This window comes from Phycodurus eques, chromosome 15, assembly GCF_024500275.1.
Source record: "Phycodurus eques isolate BA_2022a chromosome 15, UOR_Pequ_1.1, whole genome shotgun sequence".
Classification (NCBI taxonomy): Eukaryota; Metazoa; Chordata; class Actinopteri; order Syngnathiformes; family Syngnathidae; genus Phycodurus; species Phycodurus eques.
The window spans coordinates 16,775,130-16,794,149 of record NC_084539.1 but is presented as its reverse complement, the minus strand read 5'-3'; the positions used below and the strand labels follow the sequence as shown (position 1 = coordinate 16,794,149).

The window sequence follows — 19,020 nt, the reverse complement described above, 5'->3', positions numbered from 1 at the left end:
TCCATTATTATTGACAGAACCCCTGCTTTGTGGTATATACAGTGGGAGAAAAATGCATGTGAAACCCTTTGGAATGTCTTAAATGTCTGCATAAATTAGAGATAAAATGTAGTCTGATATTCATCTAAATAACAAGAATGAACAGTCTGTTTAAACTAATACCACACAAACAATTATGTTTTCATATTTTTGTCAAGCATAAAATGAAACCTTCACAGGACATGGAGGAAAAAGTGAACCCTTGGATGTAAAACTGGTTTACCCTCCTTTGGCAGTAAAAACCTCAACCAAACATTTCCTGTAGTTGCAGATCAGACGTGCCTAACTGTCAGAATACATTTTGGACCATTCCTCTTTACAAAACATTTGTAGTTCAGCAACACTCCAGGAATGTCTGGTGTGAATGGCTCTCTTGAGGTCCTGCCACAGCATCTCAATCGGGTTGAGTCTGCACCCCGGTCACCAGCTCTTCCAGCTCCTTCCCTCAGGTAGGCGCTACCGATCAACGCAAACTAGAACTAGTAGACATTCCAACAGCTTCTTCCCTCTTGCGATCAACTTCTTAAACATCTAACCTATAATTCCATTACAACAAGCTGGCAATTTTTTGACTTGAGTTCGTTGTCACATTTCTGTGGGGCCAATTATTTATTACTTGTGCACTCACTGTAGTTGTCTCGCCATGCTGCACTATTTGCATATACTGGCCACTCATGCCAGAGTAGCATCTGCTCCATTTGCACACTGATTGAGGAGTATCTGTAACATTTGCACAACCGACATTGTCCCAGATGATCGCACTACTCGTCACTTTAAACCGCATACACTCCTTGAAGTCTCAGCGCCCTTTGCACAATGGTCATTGCACCGGACTATTGCAATATTAGTCGTTCGAACTGCTCTAAGTGCTAGAGGACTCTGCATCTTTTTGCACAATTGTTTTTTGTCAATGTCTTTATGTCCCCAAAGTGTTCTGTAAATTGACTGTTTGTTGTACTAGAGCGGCTCCAACTACCGGAGACAAATTCCTTGTGTGTTTTGGACATACTTGGCAAATAAAGATGATTCTGATTCTGATTCTGTTGTTGATTTGCTTCTGGCTTTTGGATCATTGTCCTGTTGCAACACCCATCCTCTTTTGAGCTTCAGCTGTTGGACAGATGGCAAGATATTTTGATAAACTTGTGAACTCATTTTTCCCCTTTGACGATAGCAAGCTGTCCAGGCCCTGATGTAGCAAATCATGCCCATACCATGACGCTCCCTCCACCATGCTTCATAGTTGGGATAAAAGTTTTGATGTTAGTGTGCTGTACTGTTTTTCCGTCACACGTGGGGTTGTGTGTTCCTCTCAAACAATTCAATTTTAGTTTCATCTGTCCACAGAATGATGCCATTAGTGCTGTGGAACATGTAGTCACTCGTTAGCACACTTTTTTTTTTTTTTTTTTTTTTTTTTTTCCCTTTGGACATCAATGGCTTCCTCCAATGAGCACCATTCTAGTTTAAGGTTTTACGTGTGGTAGATTTGTCAGCAGAGATGTTTGCATGTGCCATTGATTTCTTTAAGTCTTCAACTGACACCAGCTTTATACAAGTCAACAATTCTTAATCATTGTCTTCCGAGAGCTCTTTGGAGTTAGTCATGGTACACATCAAGGCAATGCCTCTTGACAGGAGACACTTCTCAACTGGTGTGTATTTCTAGTGGCCAGAGCAGCTTTAAGCCACACATCAGCGCTCATTGATTGGACTCGGGGTTGGCTCACACCTGACTGATTAGCTCATAGAGAATCCGTAGCCTAGAGGTTCACTTACTTTCCCCCTCCCTGTCCTGTGAATGTTTACATGGTATTTACAATAAAAATATAAAAACATAATTATGTAGTATTAGTTTAACCCGGCTCTAAAGTTTTATTCTTTACATTTAGATGGTCAGACCGCATTTTATGATCAATTTATGCAGAAATTGAATAAATCTGAATATTTAGAGTAGCAAAGGCTGACATTCTGAAGACTTTACATTAAACAATGTCTCTAAATGATTTGATTATCAAAATAGTTGTGAATTTGATAATTGATTACTTCACATACTTTTTCATTATACTGTAAACATAAAATATCAAACAATTGGAAGATGCCCTGTTTTATTTATTGTGGCCATCTACAACCATGGATTTGTAGTTTCAACATGAAATCGTAATCACTACCAGTGACGTTACTAATTTAAATGTGCTGCTGACTTTTGTTGTTGTTTAATTGACAGGAGAGCCATGCGGTGCCTTTGTCCAACGTGAACAGCGTGGCGAGTGAAGCAATATCGGGCAAGACGACTCGCCGTTTGCACTTCCAAGATGAGTTAGCTGTGGGCACCACAGAGAGCCCCGCAGAGACAGGTCTCTCACACACACACACACACACACACACACAAACACACACACACACACACACACACACACCCACATGCATTCATGTAATGGTTTTTTGCTGATATTGAGCCTTATCCAATACTATCTCACTACATGTGAAGCAGATGGTGTGAAGGACAGTCCTTCGAACAGCCACAGGAAGCAACGATCCATCTCGATGCCCCCTGACAGCGCAGGTTGATCACTGTCTTAAACTTTGGGCAATAACTCACTCGCTCATTAAGGGAGGTTTCACGGACATTCATTTTATTTTTTTATTTTTATTTTATTTTTTTTTCATCCTGGTTACAACCTGCAGGCGACATGACCATGGCGTGCGAACGGGCTCGAGTCAACATAGATGAGACTCCACCCAGTCCTGCCAGTCAGAAGGTAAAACGCCGGTTTCATCAGATTCAAGATCAGTTTGATTTTACCCATTCCGCCGTTATTCACCTACATTGCGTGCATGTGTGTAGTCTAGCCTGAAGAAGAGCGTGACCATGCAGCACACGCCCTCTGAGGTATTTCACTACACGGACAGCGGGGGGCAGTCTGACGCTATTCACCTCAGCAAGAGCGGCACAGTCTTCCAGGCTGCCAAAAAAGACCTGCTAGGGATCATCCAGTTGCAGGTGAGAGGTCCAGTCTACTAACACAACTACTACTACTATTATTATTCATATTATTATTATTATCATCTATTTTCTTTGTCGGGTTTCAAATCCCTGACTACTAGATTTTGATAACTCACCCTGATTAGTGACGAGATTGTCCTCAAATGACATTTTCGTTAGAATGTAGTGAAAATACATGCATTGATCACATACTTACATCAATGAAATATAATAAAAATTAATTAACTTAATGCTTATTCTTTAGAATGACAAATCATATAGATCGTCAAATAGAAGAATGGATTTTTACCCCAAGGAGCTTCTTTCTGTAACCAAACTGCTCATGCTTTTTCCAGCAGTGTTGGTTAAATTGGCTATATATATAACTATATATGATTTAAGATGTATACTATACATGGTTTGCAGGATCCCAGCCTGCTTGAGGGAAGAGTGACCCTCCATCAAGTGAAAGCTGGTTCTGTAGTGGCTCGTCAGGGAGATCAGGTCACTCTCAATAAAGCTCTTACATTTTTTCTTATTGATATCAGGCATCTTATTGTTCATCCTAAATTTAGAGGTAGCTGTAATATCATATTAATGATTGAAAGTCAATTTTTTGCTCTCTGCTCTTTTGTTTAGGAAGTGAGCATTCAGTTTGTGATTTCGGGCCTCCTCCATGTTTACCAGCGGATGATTGACCGTGAGGAAGACACACGTCTTTTTGTGACGCACCCTGGAGAGCTTGTCGGTCAGCTTGCTGTCCTGACCGGAGAGCCCCTCATATTTACTGTTCGAGCACAGCGGGACTGCAGCTTCCTCTCCATTTCCAAAACCCATTTCTATGAGTTAGTTCCTCTGAATTAAGTTCATATATGTGTTTGTGTTCCATGCTCAAGGATCCTTTTTTTTTTTTTTTTTCCCTCCCCTCTTTAGGATAATGCGCGTGGAGCCAAAGGTGGTGCTGAACGTTGCTCACACTGTGGTAAGGAGGATGTCATCCTTTGTCAGACAGATCGACTTTGCACTCGATTGGATGGCCGTGGAAGCCGGCAGGGCCGTCTACAGGTACTTTCAGCAAAGTTCCGCTTAATCGTCAATGCCATCTTGGTGTCCTTTTCCAAAGAGATAAACACTGATCTGGGCTCTCAAGCTTGTTATGTTGAATTGCCGTTAATGGAAGTATATTATCCAGGCAGGGAGAGAAATCCGACAGTACTTTCATCGTGCTCAGTGGACGACTGCGCTCTGTAATCATGAAGGAGGATGGCAAGAAGGAACTGATAGGAGAGTATGGCCGTGGTGACCTGATTGGAGTGGTAAGGACCAAGATGGACAGCAGTGAAGAGTAATATGTAGATAAAATGTTTAAAACTAACATCTTCAATTGTCACAGTGATTGTTTTTGCATGAATATTTTCCATTGATGATCAGCAAGAGCATTGTTTTCTTTCCACACATTTGCTACGTGGTCAGCAAGCTGGCTTAAGACAAACTAAAAGCTAGAGTAGCACTCATTAGAACAAGGCATTTTATCGACACTTTTATTTGGATTCTTACCAAAGTATACAAGATTGTTGTTTAGCAACTCACACCCTAAATAATATTTAATAGAAATAATGTGTACTTTTTGCCTAATCCCAACAACAACAAAACTTTTCTCAATGCATTTTTAACTTGGCGGAGGTGATAACATTCAATGGGGTCTGTGGGAAAAAAAGAAAAATCCAAACAACCTATATTGATCAGCATCAAATTTGATATCTACACAGATACCCTTCCACCTGGATATTCTTGAATTTTATGATTAAGATTCATGCATTGCTACTAAAGAAATTTTAAAAACCTGTTAAAGAAACTGGCGGCACGGTGGCCGACTGGTTAGAGCGTCAGCCTCACAGTTCTGAGGACCAGGGTTCAATCCCCGGTCCCGCCTGTTTGGAGTTTGCATGTTCTCCCCGTGCCTGCGTGGGTTTTCTCCGGGCACTCCGGTTTCCTCCCGCATCCCAAAAACATGCATTAATTGGAGACTCTACGTTGCCGTAGGTGTGAATGTGAGTGCGAATGGTTGTTTGTTTGTATGTGCCCTGCGATTGGCTGGCAACCAGTTCAGGGTGTACCCCGCCTCCTGCCCGATCATAGCTGGGATAGGCTGCAGCGCGCCCGCGACCCTAGTGAGGAGAAGCGGCTCAGAAAATGGATGGATGGATGGATGTTTAAGAAACTCCTATCGCCACAGTAACAGAAGTGGAAAAGGAGTTTGTTCAGCAAAAGTCAAACAAAATGCGTAAAATTGCACAGTTAATAATCCTAATAAAGGGAAGAGTTGTTGCAGTTTTTTTTTAGTTGTTGTTTTACCCATACATGCATTAGTTTTATAACTTGGCATGTGGGTGTACATTTTATAGTATTTGTGTATAATTGGTTCATGTGCCTGTATCTGTCGGAATTCATTAACAATGTCGTATGCATATTTTTTTCTCTCTGACTTGATAGCTCTTATAATACCTGAGTTGAAGGATGCTATCGTTACTGATATCAGTAGACGGGAAGCTGTCATTTTGTAGGAGTTATGTTTCACACCACTCGGTTACTCTCCAAGCATCAATTATGAAGATAAAATCAGCATGTTAGGCTACGCTTGTCTACATACGGATGATATTGAAAAGTTATGTATTCCTTTTGTTTGGAATTTATAATCTTGTCATTCTCTGCACAGGTGGAGGCCCTAACCCATCAAAACAGAGCCACCACCGTCCACGCCGTACGGGACTCTGAGCTCGCCAAGCTGCCTGAGGGCGCCCTCAGCTCCATCAAGAGGAAGTTCCCACAGGTAGCCTTAAGGCCTTTGAACTCGTTCTTGTGAAGGGCAATTCAAATAGTTGCTCACAATATAAACAATATTCCAGATCTGTGGTTCTTATTTCTGGTAGCTGTCTGGTTGGTTGGTTATGATTCATCAGTCGTGACTCGTAAGCTAATTTGGATGTCTGATACTTTGTAATTGTTTTTTGAAAATATGCTGTTTAACCCGAATACAAAATATAGAGGAGAGAGCAGACCCTCACCAATTTTGGGTTTGAATCTCTGCTTAGGACCTTCAGTGTGGAGTTTACATGTTCCCCCCCAAGTTTACGTGTTTTTGTATCTCCCAGATACTCTGGCTTCCTCCCCATTCCAAAAACATGCATTTCAGCTTCATTAAAGACTCTAAAATGGCCAAGGCTGTGATTGTGTGTAAATGGTTGTGTATATGTGCCCTGTGATTGATTGCTGACCAGTCCAGAGTGTACACCGCCTGTCACTCAGTCTTCTGGGATAGGCAGTAGCATACATGAGGACAGTCGGTATAGAAAAAGGATGGATTCAATAATGTTTGTCCATGTGTTTGTTGGATAACAAGCTACTTTTGTTTCATGGAGAATGATGAACAGGCAGTGGATGGAAATACATTCCTAATTCCACATTTCATTTATCCAGATCCTCACCAATATTTAAATGGGTTCTTCCTTGGCCCCTTCATCACCTCAAGTATTTTCTGTATTTTTGGTAATTCTACCAACTCATTTACTGTATTACTGTACTAAAATTGTCCAAACTGTCATAAACGCCAACAAAAGAACAAAATTAGTAGTGGCATTTCTATCGTTGTAGTATAAATTGGTAGCTATCACATTACATCATTTTTTTCAGACCTCCATGTGAACTCTGCAAATTGTATTTTCTTCCTGGGGATACTTTTTGTAGCTAGCGGTTAGTGAAATAATGTATCAAAGTAAGAGAAACAGATCCAGAACCATCACAAGACAGCTGAGAAGTTGACACACAATCAGTAGTTACAAAGGTCGAAAATTAAGTACTGCATCCAACCATCCATTTTCTATAGTGCTTACCATCATTTGAGACATGGGTGACCTGGAACCTATCCTAGCTGAGTTTAGGCAAGAGCCAGGGTACACTCTGGACTGGTCGCCAGTCAATCGCAGTGCACATATAGACAAACATTCACGCCTATGGACAATTTAGTTTTCAATTAACCTAACATGCATGTTTTTTGGGGTGTAGCAGTAAGCCGGAGTACACAGAGAAAACCTACTTGAGTACAGGGAGAACATGTAAACTTCACACGGGAAGGCCAGAGCCCAGATTCGAACCCAGAATCTTAGAACTTTGAGGCAAATGTGCTAACCACTGTAGTACACCGCCCTGCCCCGAATGGAATCTAAAAATGTTTTCATGACTATCGATACTTAAAAATCTTACAATCTGTTCCCTCAAAGAAATTAACATTGAGTCTATTAGGTCAGAGACTTGCTTCTAAAATGTTTTTGCATTGCAGGTTGTCACCAGGCTCATCCACTTGCTTGGACAAAAGATCCTCCAGCAGGTTAATCTTCCTCTAACAGGTGTGTGTGCCTTATATATTGTTTCATGAGGAAACAACAACAACTGTTCGGTAACACTGACTGTGTTACCCCCAGGTCGCAGTTTGGTGCTGCACACCCCTGGCAGTAAATGGGACGCGGGCAACCAGGCCTCCAACCTCTCCACAGTGACAGTCCTTCCCGTCTCTGAGGAGGTGCCGCTCACCGCCTTTACCCTGGAACTGCAGCATGCGCTCCTTGCAATAGGTACAAATAATTGTTATGTGGAAGCTATGACTTTGCTGAGTGTGTCCTTTTCTGCTTCCGGTAGAAGAATTTTCAATATCCTGTTTACCTTTAAGCTCATGAAGATGTCATTCAAAAGACCTAATTGTTAGATTGATTGATTGTAAAGCTTGGTGACAGTGTTGTTCTCAATAAAGTTTCTCATAGGACAACAGTAAAGGACATATCAATAGGAGGAGCTACTTTGTAATAAATCAAACAAAAAGTGTGACGACACATTTGCCTCTTTCACATTCAGGTCCCACTCTTCTGTTGACCAGTGATATAATTAAACAACGCCTCGGAGCTGCAGCACTAGACAGGCAATGTTTTACGACAGGTTTCCATGATATAAGATATAGCAGGACAAACATCCGGTTATCTTATTCCCTGTCCTGCTCCTTCCCCGTCACAGTGTTCATGAATATCGTCTGTCAAGTTGGTTGGGCCAACAGGAAGACATCCATCGCATAGTTCTCTACCAAACAGACTACACACTGACCCCCTGGACTCAGCGGTGCATTCGTCAGGCCGACAGCATCATAATTGTGGGCCTGGGTGAGCAGCACCCCGCCGTCGGAGAGGTAAGGTGTTAAGGGGGTGCAAAGGAAGAATCAATGGGGCTTAAGAAAACTTACCTTGTATGGCCGTGTTTTGTCGTGTCGTGCAGATCAAGCACCTATGTCTTTCAGATGACACGGTAGCTGTGAAAGTTGGGAATCAACTCGTTTAATCAACACGCAGTTTATATATCTTCACTAGGGGGGACGTCTTATTTCATGTACAAGGACGAGCATCACCCTTGAGGCAAACTGCAATAACCCTTGAGGCAGTCGATAAAAATGTGTTTTCTATCAGTCATACCACAGTGGTTTGTCTTGACCTTGCCTAACTGAGCTGACGATAAGAATTTGTTCCTGCTCCTATATGGGTTACACGCTTTGGGAGTCTATTTAATTTGTTTGTTTGATTCACTGGAGAACACAATTTTTGTTGAGTTAGGTCTGACAGCTGTTTTTAACAAATGTTTGGGTGCCGAATCCAAAACTGATCTCAGTTTTTCCTCTATCACGTCAGGTTTTTGAACAAAGTGAGAAAAAGTGGAACAAAGGAAATATGTACCTATGTAAATAAAACACTAAGATGGAATATTTACAAGCTTTGAAAACTAAAAACAAACCACCTCACGGCACTGTCTCAATTGTGACTGCACAAACAAGTTGCCACGTAGCTGTAGAGGAGTTTAATCGTAATCAGATGGCAAGTTTTACTACAGCTAATCAGTGGAATTTTGCTTATCTGGAGGTAAGCTGTGGAGAAAAAACTCAACAGAACAGAAAAAAAAAAAAAACCCAGAAAAAAAACATCAAATTCACTTTTTTTTTTTTTTTTTTTTTTTAAACTGGCAAATGATATCCACTCTTATATGATAGCTGTGGGATCTCTCTCTGATTCGTAATTTCTTGAATCATGATAATACACATTTAGCCAGCGTAATGGACCTACCGTCTGCGGCGGGTATGTTTTTTACCCTGGGGCATAGCATGCTGCAGCAGATGGATATTATGAATGAGTAACAGTAGTGCATGTCCAGCACATGGAGAAGTAATTGCTTTCTCAGGAGGGGAATTGGGCAAACAGAAATAAAGAAATGTGTCCACGTTTAACAAGAGATGCTGCAAGAAACGGAAAGACGGATCAATATTTGATGGGGCACAAAATGAGTCACAGCTGAGGATATGATCTTTTGGGAACACGCACATATACACACGATTTAGCCTTGAAAACACACATCTAGTTCAAGGTAGCACCTGTGCAGTTACTGTATTTTTGTTCTACTTTTAACACCTTCAATCTTTACCTGCAAACAGTCACTAGTCATTATTCCGCTCATGTGAGCACTGCAGCACCTGTAAAATATTGACGTTGTCCCTCTAGCTGGAGCGCATGTTGGAAGGGAGTGCCGTGCGCGCCCAGAAGCAGCTGGTGCTGCTTCACAAAGAAGACGGCCCCCCTCCCAAGGGGACTGTGGAATGGCTTAACATGCGGAGCTGGATCTCCAGACACCTTCATCTATCATGTCCACGACGGGTGTTCTCCAAGAGGAGTCTGCCCAAACTAGTGAGAATGGATTCATTATATCCAGTAGTCTTATCCCGCATCCACACACCTCATATTCTACTTTTCCCAACTATTTTTTTCAGTTGGAGCTGTATCAACGTGTGTTTGAAAAGCCGGCAGACCGCCACTCAGATTTTTCCCGACTGGCCCGAGTCCTCACTGGGAATGCCATTGCTCTCGTCCTGGGTGGAGGCGGGGCCAGGTACAGCTCACTGTGGATGAATTAATGTATTTCATTCTTGTTCCATGAGCGCAACATCAATCAGAATACCGTGTTTAGACTACTGATGTCATACGCAACATATACTTGCAAAAAAAAAAAAAAAAAATGGGGATTTAGTTCAGCTTTAATATTAACTTGACAATTTATTTTATTCTTGCATCTTTATCATCCCTTTGGGTCTTGTGTTTCCCTGCCTTGTTTTGTAGAGGTTGTTCTCAGGTGGGGATCCTTCGAGCCCTCTGTGAAGCCGGCATCCCAGTCGACCTCATCGGCGGCACTTCTATCGGTTCTCTGTTGGGGGCGCTTTACGCCGAGGACCGCAGCCACAGCCGCATGAGGATGAGGGCTCGAGAATGGGCAATGGTAAGAGTTTTACAGGTTCGGCCCACCTCGTTCATATGGCGGCCACCTAAACCGAATTTATGTAGAAGTACACCGTGAGTGAGCTGGTGCCTATCTGTAAGTTACATATATATTTCTCCCAAGTTTCACATAAATAAGTCACTTTGAAAACCCTGCTTTGCTGAGGTCGCGTGTCTTCCTGGCTCCATTTGAACAACGTTCAATTATTCAAATGTTATTAGTAGTTATGGTGAATTGGAGAAACAGACTGATGTGACACAAGTCGGTCTGATGAACCAAAATATATTGCGCAAACAATAATAAATACCTGCAGATGCAAATACGAGTAGCTTTCAGAATGGAGCTCAATGTAACAGTAAAATTAGTGTTTCTTCTTACCAAAAATACTCTTAATAAAAGGTATTTTGCATTAAAACTACTCTGACAAGTAAAATTTACCCAAAAACTTACTTCACTTAATGTCACGGAACTTACCCAGCTCTGCCGACATGCAAGTTATATATCACTTAAACATATGTTCTTGTTACTGCTACTTTATAATTTAGACTGGGCTTTAACGCCATCTTGTAGCATCTTAGGACGTTTCCGAAAGAGCACAAAAATGTTTTGCAGCAATTAGCTGGCGATAGAGAGTTCCACATGAAAAACGCAAATTTGCGACTAGTGAACCACAAATATACGTGTCATTACTTTAGTCATAATAAAGTCAAATGACAATCAAATGAAACAACGTCACATGACGACGTATTCTTCCATTGCTATGCTACATAGTTGATTGTATGCCATTTGTCACCTCGAAATGTCAGTCCTTTCGTAAACCGAGCTCTCTGTGTATTTACACTTTAGTTACCCCCATCATATCTTAAAGCCAGGAGGGAGCCATATTTTAATCATGACACCAGAGAGCATCCCAAGTCATATTCCAGACATACACCAAAAGGCCATTTAAAGCCCCATTTCCATCTTCATTAAGTGAAGATGCTGGAATGAATTATGGTGAAACTTTGATGATTATCACATCGTCCTCGGGAATTTGCGTCATGCTGGTTGACTTGCAGTGCTTGGGGATTTCTCCCTTGATGCTATACTTGAAATCATCTCCATAAAGATGAATGCAGCAAACAAATTGCTTACGTGGGTTGAATGAGCACATTAATATTCGGCTCCTCCTCCGAGAGAATTATTTCAAGTGGTTTTATCTTTTTTTGTTTTGTAACTTTTTACAGGATGTTGACAGTACATCTTTGTGAAGGTGCCTCTTAACAGGAAATCATTTCAACTCCAATGACATATGAAGGTTGCATTGGTTCTTTTAATGCAACTATATTTGGGTTTTTGCAGTATGCTGCATTTAGGTTTGCAAGTGGAGAGACCTCACGGGTCAATTCTATCTGTCCCGTCCCTCTATGGCTGTGTCCTCGGTGCTGATTCGTGACTGTGCAAGCATGAGCTCTACTTTAGCAAGAGTCTCTTATCCTCAGCCAGGGGGGATGGACAAAAAATCAAAACGTTTTTTTAACGTAGGTAATGAAAGTACATTAAGAAGCCCGGCGGTAAGCTCTTGCGTGCATCTGGTAATAGAAATAAAAATGGAAACAAATCCCATAAACAATATGGCAGATTCTACTCTACATTAAATGAAAGTGCTGAGCTTGAGTAAATGCTGTTTCTGTTTGGTAAGGAAGAAAACAACCCTGATTTTCACTTTCTCTCCATGTAGGAAATGACTTCAGTTTTCAAAAAGGTTCTAGATTTAACATACCCGGTCACCTCCATGTTCTCTGGCGCGGCCTTCAACTCTGGTATCAGCAATGTTTTTAAGAGCAAGCAAATTGAGGTGAGATGAAGTGATTCGAATGCCGCTCCAATAGAATGACAAACAAATTACAGAAAGGAGGATTGACTAGTGCCAAGATGAAGAATTTAAACCTGCTACCTGTTTGTGTTTGTGCATACAGGACCTTTGGATACCATATTTTAATATCACAGCTGACATTAGTGCCTCTGCAATGAGAGTGCACACTGATGGTAGGTGTCGAAGGCTACGTCCACACAAACTCTGGTACCCATTCTGGGGTGCAAAGAAAGTCTGTCTGCGCCAACAATATTTTCTTCCCTGTGTACACACAAACACTGAAACCTAACCTTTGGCTGAAGTTGAAAAATATATTAAAGGTCCCATATTTAGGCTGTTTAGACCTCCATAGAGTGACTCTCTAACATGGACTTAGTATAAAAGTGTCAATTTCATTAGAAAAACAACTTGGTTTTGTCATACAAGTGTCCAGAAAAGGCCTCTCTTACAGCTACTTCTGTTTGACCCAGTTTTGTATCCGCTTTGTCCATATTTGGCTAAGACAGCCCCCTTTCCTCTGATTGGTTGCTTCCATGTCGAAGACCCACTTGTACGTGTTTGTTATGTTGACAGCGCTGGCTTAGGCGCAGCTCTTCGCTCGTGACGCAGATAAGCTCGAGAAATTCAAATGATCTGATTTCAGGCCTCTCGACAGAAAAACGTCTGGAACTCAGGAATGCATGGATGATTTAAATTCATATTTCATGTATCTGATATTTCACTGAGGGACCATAGAACCAATATAACCCAAATACTAGAAAAAGTTGGTTTGATGAAATATGGGACCTTTAAAAAAGAAAAATAATAATAATAATAATTGCTTGCCGGGGTTCTACTCACAGTTGTTGATTTTCCTTTGGTAACAACAGGTACTATGTTGTCATTGTCACATTTCAGGATACACTGCTAAAAATTAACAAAAATTAACACGCATAATAATTCAAGTTTACCCTGTTGCAGTGCCATAACTCTGGACTCTGCAGTATTATATTCTGCAGTCTCCATTTAGCTGCAGCGGTCCATTTTCTTGCTGCCCTCAGTCACCTGAATAAAATAAAATTGTGCTGATAAATACAGGAGAACCTTGTTCTCTTCTATTTGTTAGTGTGGTTCTGTCCATATGTGTTCATTGTTTCCCACAACTATTTTGAAATGGAAGAAAGCCCCTAACTGAGGTTAGAGGGCTATATTTCAGTTGTTCAGGGTGTAAGCATTAAACTATTCTGCTTTCATTTTAAGGTTCTTTATGGAGGTATGTTCGTGCTAGCATGTCTCTGTCAGGGTATCTGCCTCCTCTCTGTGACCCGAAAGATGGACACCTGCTTATGGATGGAGGCTACATCAACAACCTGCCAGGTCTTTCATGATATGTACCTACCTTAGTTTTTTATCTCTTCAAAGACCTTTTCAACTTTCACCTCGATTTCAACTCATATTATTTTTGGTCACTGCCAGCTGATGTCGCACGCTCCATGGGGGCCAAAGTGGTGATAGCTATCGACGTGGGCAGCCGTGATGAAACCAACCTCACTAATTACGGCGATTCGCTGTCAGGCTGGTGGCTGTTATGGAAACGCCTCAACCCCCTAGCAGAGAAAGTCAAGGTAATGGTTTGATTCAAAAATAAATATATTTGACCTAAGCTGGGCTTTATGAGTGCAATTTTCATTGGAGGAGGTTTAATTTTAGAGCCGTTTCTCACTGGTGTGTGTGCTCAGGTGTTGAACATGGCAGAGATTCAGACCCGCTTGGCTTACGTGTGCTGCGTTCGACACCTGGAGTCAGTGAAGAACAGCGACTACTGCGAGTATATCCGACCCCCCATTGACAGATACCGGACGCTGGAGTTTGGGAAGTTCGATGAGATTGCTGTATGTTTATGTAAACGCTGTCATCATGTGGTTAATTGTTTTAATTCATTAAAAGAAACAAACAAAAAAACACGTCTGTGTCACGTTAGGAGGTGGGATACCAGCACGGCAAGACTGTGTTTGATGTGTGGAGTCGCAGTGGAGTGGTGGAGAAAATGCTGAAAGACAGACACCAGGAGGAGTTTCACAACACGCAATGCAAGAACAATGTGAGAACCCATTTGGTCACTTGGCCTTCTTTGTGTCTTACATCACAATCCTTTATGGCTGGATTTTTAGTGCTGCGCTTTAATACATAATTCCAGCAGGACCAAGCAGACTTGACATTTTGATGATGCGTTCCATCAATAATTGGCTTTTTTTCCCCATCATTCCAAGACCAATTGTAATCAGCTTTTATGCTGCACTCTGTTTTTGCGCCAAAAGTGCCTCGCAGCTCTCCAGCTTAGGGCTCTCGGTGGCTTTTTTTTTCTGTTATATCACAAATCACAATATTGTTATCTGACCTGCTATCAGACAGCACCAAAAATACACTTTTTGTTACAAAGGTCTAGTCAGCCTGAAATGTTATTACTACTTTTTCTGATGCCTTAAGAACGAAAGTGGACTCTTGTTGTCGTCACAACTGCAGCAAACGAACAATAGTGCAGGCAGAAATACATGCTTGGAAAGAATCATCTTTGACAATGTTTTATATATAAATCGTGTTTTCTTTCTTTCTGCCACACATTTATTTCAAACAATAGCCATCCCACACATGCAGTTAATGAGACTCTTGCGACTCTTTGGGGGTAAACAGATGCGACCTATAGTGGTTTCGCCATGTTTTCTTTGTCAAGAAAAAGTAGTTTTGCGTTGCATTTCCTAACACTGAGAGAAAATGGAAAAAAAACAATTAAAACAGTCAAATTGTGCACAGTGATTCCCCACATCACAAACCCCTTTTGGGTAGCCATTGAAAAGGAAAGCAACCAAATTTGAATAGTAAAGACAATGAAAAACAAAGTAAAATGAAATATTTTATTTTGTTACTGAAAGTTTTCTTGGGTTAAGTACTTGAATGAGTGCTCTATTAAGGGTTGAGGCTACAGTCTGATTGGCCATATAGCTAATTTCAAATGAATTCCTCCCACATTCCCAAAACATGCTTGTTAGGTTAACTAAAGACTCATTAAGTGGTCCATAGGTGTGAATGTAAGTGGAAATGGTTGTCTACATGTGATCTGCGATTGACTGGCAACCGGTCCAGGGGTTGTATTCAGCGTCTTGCCCAAAGTCAGCTGGAAGAGGCACCAGCTCAACCTCGACTGAGATGAGGGCAAGCACTATAGAAAATGTATGGAGAGATCCATCCATCCATTTTCCTCCGATTATCTCGGGTCGGGTCGGGTCGCGGGCGCAGCAGCTTAAGCAGGGAAGCTCGGACTACCCTCTCCCCAGACACTTCGTCCAGCTCTTCTGGGGGGATCCCGAGGCGTTCCCAGGCCAGCTGAGAGACATAGTCTTTCCAGCGTGTCCTGGTTCGTCCCCGTGGCCTCCTCCCGGTGAGACGTGCCTGAAACACCCCAACAGGGAGGCGTCCCGGATGACCGAGCTTCTCACCCTATCTCAAAAGCAGAGCCTGGACACCTTGTGGAAGAAACTCATTTCGGCCGCTTGTTTCTTCGATCCTGTTCGTTGTGTTTGGTCACGACCCACAGCTCGTGACCATAGGTGAGGGTAGGAACGTAGCTCGACCGGTATATCGAGAGCTTTGCCTTTCGGCTCAGCTCCTTCTTCACCACGATAGACCGATACAGAGTTCGTATCACTGCAGTCAGCTGTGAAAGACTCCAGTCAAAATGGATGGATAGTAGTCATTGAATTTTTACGTGATGCATGTGTAAGCCTTGGCGCAGGTCTGTGCCTTTTATTCCTCATTCACTAAGTTTGTCTTTGTGGCTTTCAGGTTTTGACATGCCCCAACGCTTCCTTTACTGACTTGGCTGAAATCGTATCCCGCATTGAGCCTGTCAAACCTGCCCTGGTAGATGGTAAAACCACTCACTCACACACAAGCATTCACTTTATTTTCCCCACCTGAAGTCATCCTATTTCATTTTAGCATGTGCAAATCCAAGTACAGTCATATTACACATGCATGCATGCATGCGGATACTATTCTATATCCTTGTTTCGTCCTTTTTCTATAGAGAGTGCTCGATTAATTCACTTCTTGCTTCTTGCAACCAGCATGTGAAAAATAAAGACAAAAACTGTAAATTTTTACAGTGAAACCACCAAGGTCTAACACAATCCCTTCCCGGAAGCCGATATACCTCCCATTTCGTTGGATAAAAGTTTTTGTATAGGAAATTATGACAATACAAATAATGTGTTCTTGGGTCATTAAAAAACTGTACAGGCAATCCATTTTTAATAACTTTTTAACTTCCTTGATTAACGTGAAAATATGTTAACCACTGTAAGTAAAACAAAAACAATAAAACACACCTTTACTAAGTCTTACTTAGTAAAGGTGTGTAGAATGCTGGTCTGCTTACATCACGTAACTTCAGACATAAATTCTTCTCTCTTTTTTTTTTTCTGATACTTGGTGGACTTAGGTCCAACGTGATACCGGACGAAGCTAAAATTTTCTGCCACGAGAGAGGCCTATTTTCCCCAAAACACTGGTGACATTCTGAATCTCAGGGGTCTTGGATTTGTTCAGATTTTCTGAAACATTTTTTAAAATACGAAATCATGGAAATAGAAATTTATTCTAGAGCCAAAAGTTTGATATTATATAAAAAAAAAAAAACTGCATAGTCAGTTTAAGTGAGTTAACATCCATTATTTACACTGGAAAAAAAGCTGTCATTCCTTTAATTTACTTTTATTCAATTGTAATAAAAATTGTTTTCAAGTGACATAAATTTATTTTTTACTTAACTGTAATTTAAATTTCCTGCTGCTGCTTTACTGAAATATTTCATTTTGACCAAAGGATTTTCTTGAATTTCTTGCGCGTGCATTGTGGACTTGGAAGGAGCGACCTTGACATTGGTAAGAACATTTAATAAACTTTGCATTTTGGTAACGTTACGGCTAGTTTCAAGTTCTTTGTTTTTAAGCGTGTATCTGTCCTTGACTGGACGTGATATTAGCCCTCGAATCCAACACACTTGTCCGGAGAGTTCAGGCCAGGTAGACGCTAGCCTACTGGGGACGGGAGGAGCTGCTTCTTAAACGTATATATTTCTCTCAAATAAACCAGAAAACGCCATAAACGTTGTTAAATAACAACACTAAAAGCCGGTGCATTGTGTGAAGCATGAATGTGTATGAGCAATGAAACTTGCTGCCGTGCTTTTAAACCAACTTAAGCTAAATTAACAAGACCTAATGTTTTGACTAACACGGGTGATTGTTCCAACTTTCAAACATGGTTTACATGAAATTAAAACTTTCAGGATACAGCAAATATATCATTTTCATTGAATCAAAGCTAACATCCCAAATTACATCCCTTACATGTTTTCAAGTTATGCAGTGTTTGTTTTTTTCACTGTACAAGACATACAAATCAAGCACTCAAGCGAAACTGAATGTGAGTTGAGTTGTAGATGTGACATTGTTAAAGAGTAAAAATTAGTCAACCATCAATTCATTTTCTACAGTGATTTTTATAAGACGCGAGATATTATTCTTATTAGTTTTATTATTATTATATTACTGTATTGGTACGGCTTGTGAGTGGCCAATTGGATCTCGCTTCATACTCAAACGTAATTTTTGTTGTGAAAGCGCTCGTGCATTTCAGCGACAGAGTCTCCACGCTTTGCATTTGAACTACAGGTAGTACATATGAAATTATTAATATAGTTCAGAGTTACTGTAAATCACAAGATATACAGTATATTTTGTATTGGTACGGCTCAGCAGCGACTGGCTGGATCTCGCGTCATACCCAGAAAGGAAATTTTTGTTTTGAAAGCTCATGTGATATATCATGACATTTGTGATTGCCCGTTACAATTGTGACATTGCAACACCGGTCACCCGCGTCTCAAATTTTGAAATGCAGCAAAACTAGTTGCCAATGGTTGACCACTAATGAAAACTAGTTGCTTAAACTACCTGACATTTCAGCATCGTTCGGGTGCGGCGGGCCTCTTGTGTGACTCTGAAGTGGTCTTATTTTCACAAAAAATGGTTAAAACCTCAAGGTCGTTTGACTTTAGAGGTTCCACCATATTTCCAAATGAAGCAAAAGCAATCAGTGCCATACTTGGTTTCACTGCAGCAATGGTGTGCATTCATCCAATCATAGACTGTTTCTCATTCCTCTCTGCTCTTCTGACTTCACTTGCACATTCACTTCCATCTGTCCCCTTCTCCACGCTTCCCCGCTTCTCCAACAGCTCCACAATGTGATCTTTTTTTTCTCCTGTCCTCACCTCCCTCCCCGTCAGAGGAGTCAGACTACCAAACTGACTATGACGAGGAGGCAGTGGAGAGCGCACTGTCTGACCTGGAGCTATACGGTCACTTTGGAGAGCATACTGAAGGGGAGGAGACTGCGGACACGGTGCGGGCCTCCGGTTATACGGGCGGGTGATCTCTTTCAAGCACTACAACTGCTGAGTCACATGTTCACAATTTTAAGGCACATTTGACAGCAAGTAGTTTAAGTTAAAACGGAAACTGTCCCTCACATGTACTGGATTATCAGATTATTTATACGCAAATTGCTTTGGAGGGAGCCAAACCTTATACGGTGGAAAAGAAAAAAACGCTTGATAGGCCACGCATTGGAATTCAACATATTTGTCATCATTTGAGTTATTTCATTTTGTAACTTTAAAAAACATTCTTAATTTTTATTTTTGTTAAATCATAATTTTGATTTGATTAAAAAAAAAAATCACTTT

General features: G+C 41.2%; 2 protein-coding genes across 14 annotated transcripts in view; one reads left to right on the top strand and one right to left on the bottom strand.

Moving 5' to 3' along the window:
* fut7 (fucosyltransferase 7 (alpha (1,3) fucosyltransferase)) overlaps window positions 1-8,400 on the bottom strand; it is a 40,958-nt gene extending 32,558 nt beyond the window's left edge. The window contains exon 1 of the mRNA XM_061698441.1: window positions 8,310-8,400. The gene's annotated coding sequence lies outside the window, so the exon portion shown is untranslated. The remainder of the gene's footprint in view (window positions 1-8,309) is intronic.
* Window positions 1-19,020, top strand: part of pnpla7a (patatin-like phospholipase domain containing 7a) — a 55,485-nt gene that overhangs the window by 7,230 nt on the left and 29,235 nt on the right. For 3 of the 13 annotated variants that reach the window (XR_009769912.1, XM_061698436.1, XM_061698437.1), the window contains exons 12-34: window positions 2,267-2,396; window positions 2,531-2,605; window positions 2,728-2,801; window positions 2,888-3,043; window positions 3,452-3,529; window positions 3,665-3,870; window positions 3,959-4,090; window positions 4,218-4,341; window positions 5,742-5,855; window positions 7,362-7,428; window positions 7,504-7,653; window positions 7,931-7,994; window positions 8,087-8,255; window positions 9,610-9,792; window positions 9,876-9,994; window positions 10,222-10,378; window positions 12,099-12,215; window positions 12,337-12,406; window positions 13,473-13,589; window positions 13,689-13,837; window positions 13,952-14,104; window positions 14,194-14,313; window positions 16,053-16,137. Coding sequence is in view for 10 of the 13 variants with exons in the window: in XM_061698436.1 (XP_061554420.1) it covers window positions 2,267-2,396; window positions 2,531-2,605; window positions 2,728-2,801; window positions 2,888-3,043; window positions 3,452-3,529; window positions 3,665-3,870; window positions 3,959-4,090; window positions 4,218-4,341; window positions 5,742-5,855; window positions 7,362-7,428; window positions 7,504-7,653; window positions 7,931-7,994; window positions 8,087-8,255; window positions 9,610-9,792; window positions 9,876-9,994; window positions 10,222-10,378; window positions 12,099-12,215; window positions 12,337-12,406; window positions 13,473-13,589; window positions 13,689-13,837; window positions 13,952-14,104; window positions 14,194-14,313; window positions 16,053-16,137 (2,809 nt within the window). In the remaining 3 variants the exon portion in view is untranslated. Of the gene's footprint in view, window positions 1-2,266; window positions 2,397-2,530; window positions 2,606-2,727; window positions 2,802-2,887; window positions 3,044-3,451; window positions 3,530-3,664; window positions 3,871-3,958; window positions 4,091-4,217; window positions 4,342-5,741; window positions 5,856-7,361; window positions 7,429-7,503; window positions 7,654-7,930; window positions 7,995-8,086; window positions 8,256-9,609; window positions 9,793-9,875; window positions 9,995-10,221; window positions 10,379-12,098; window positions 12,216-12,336; window positions 12,407-13,472; window positions 13,590-13,688; window positions 13,838-13,951; window positions 14,105-14,193; window positions 14,314-16,052; window positions 18,678-19,020 lie in introns of those variants that run through there. The other 10 variants (XM_061698433.1, XM_061698434.1, XR_009769910.1 and 7 more) reach the window with 10 other exon arrangements.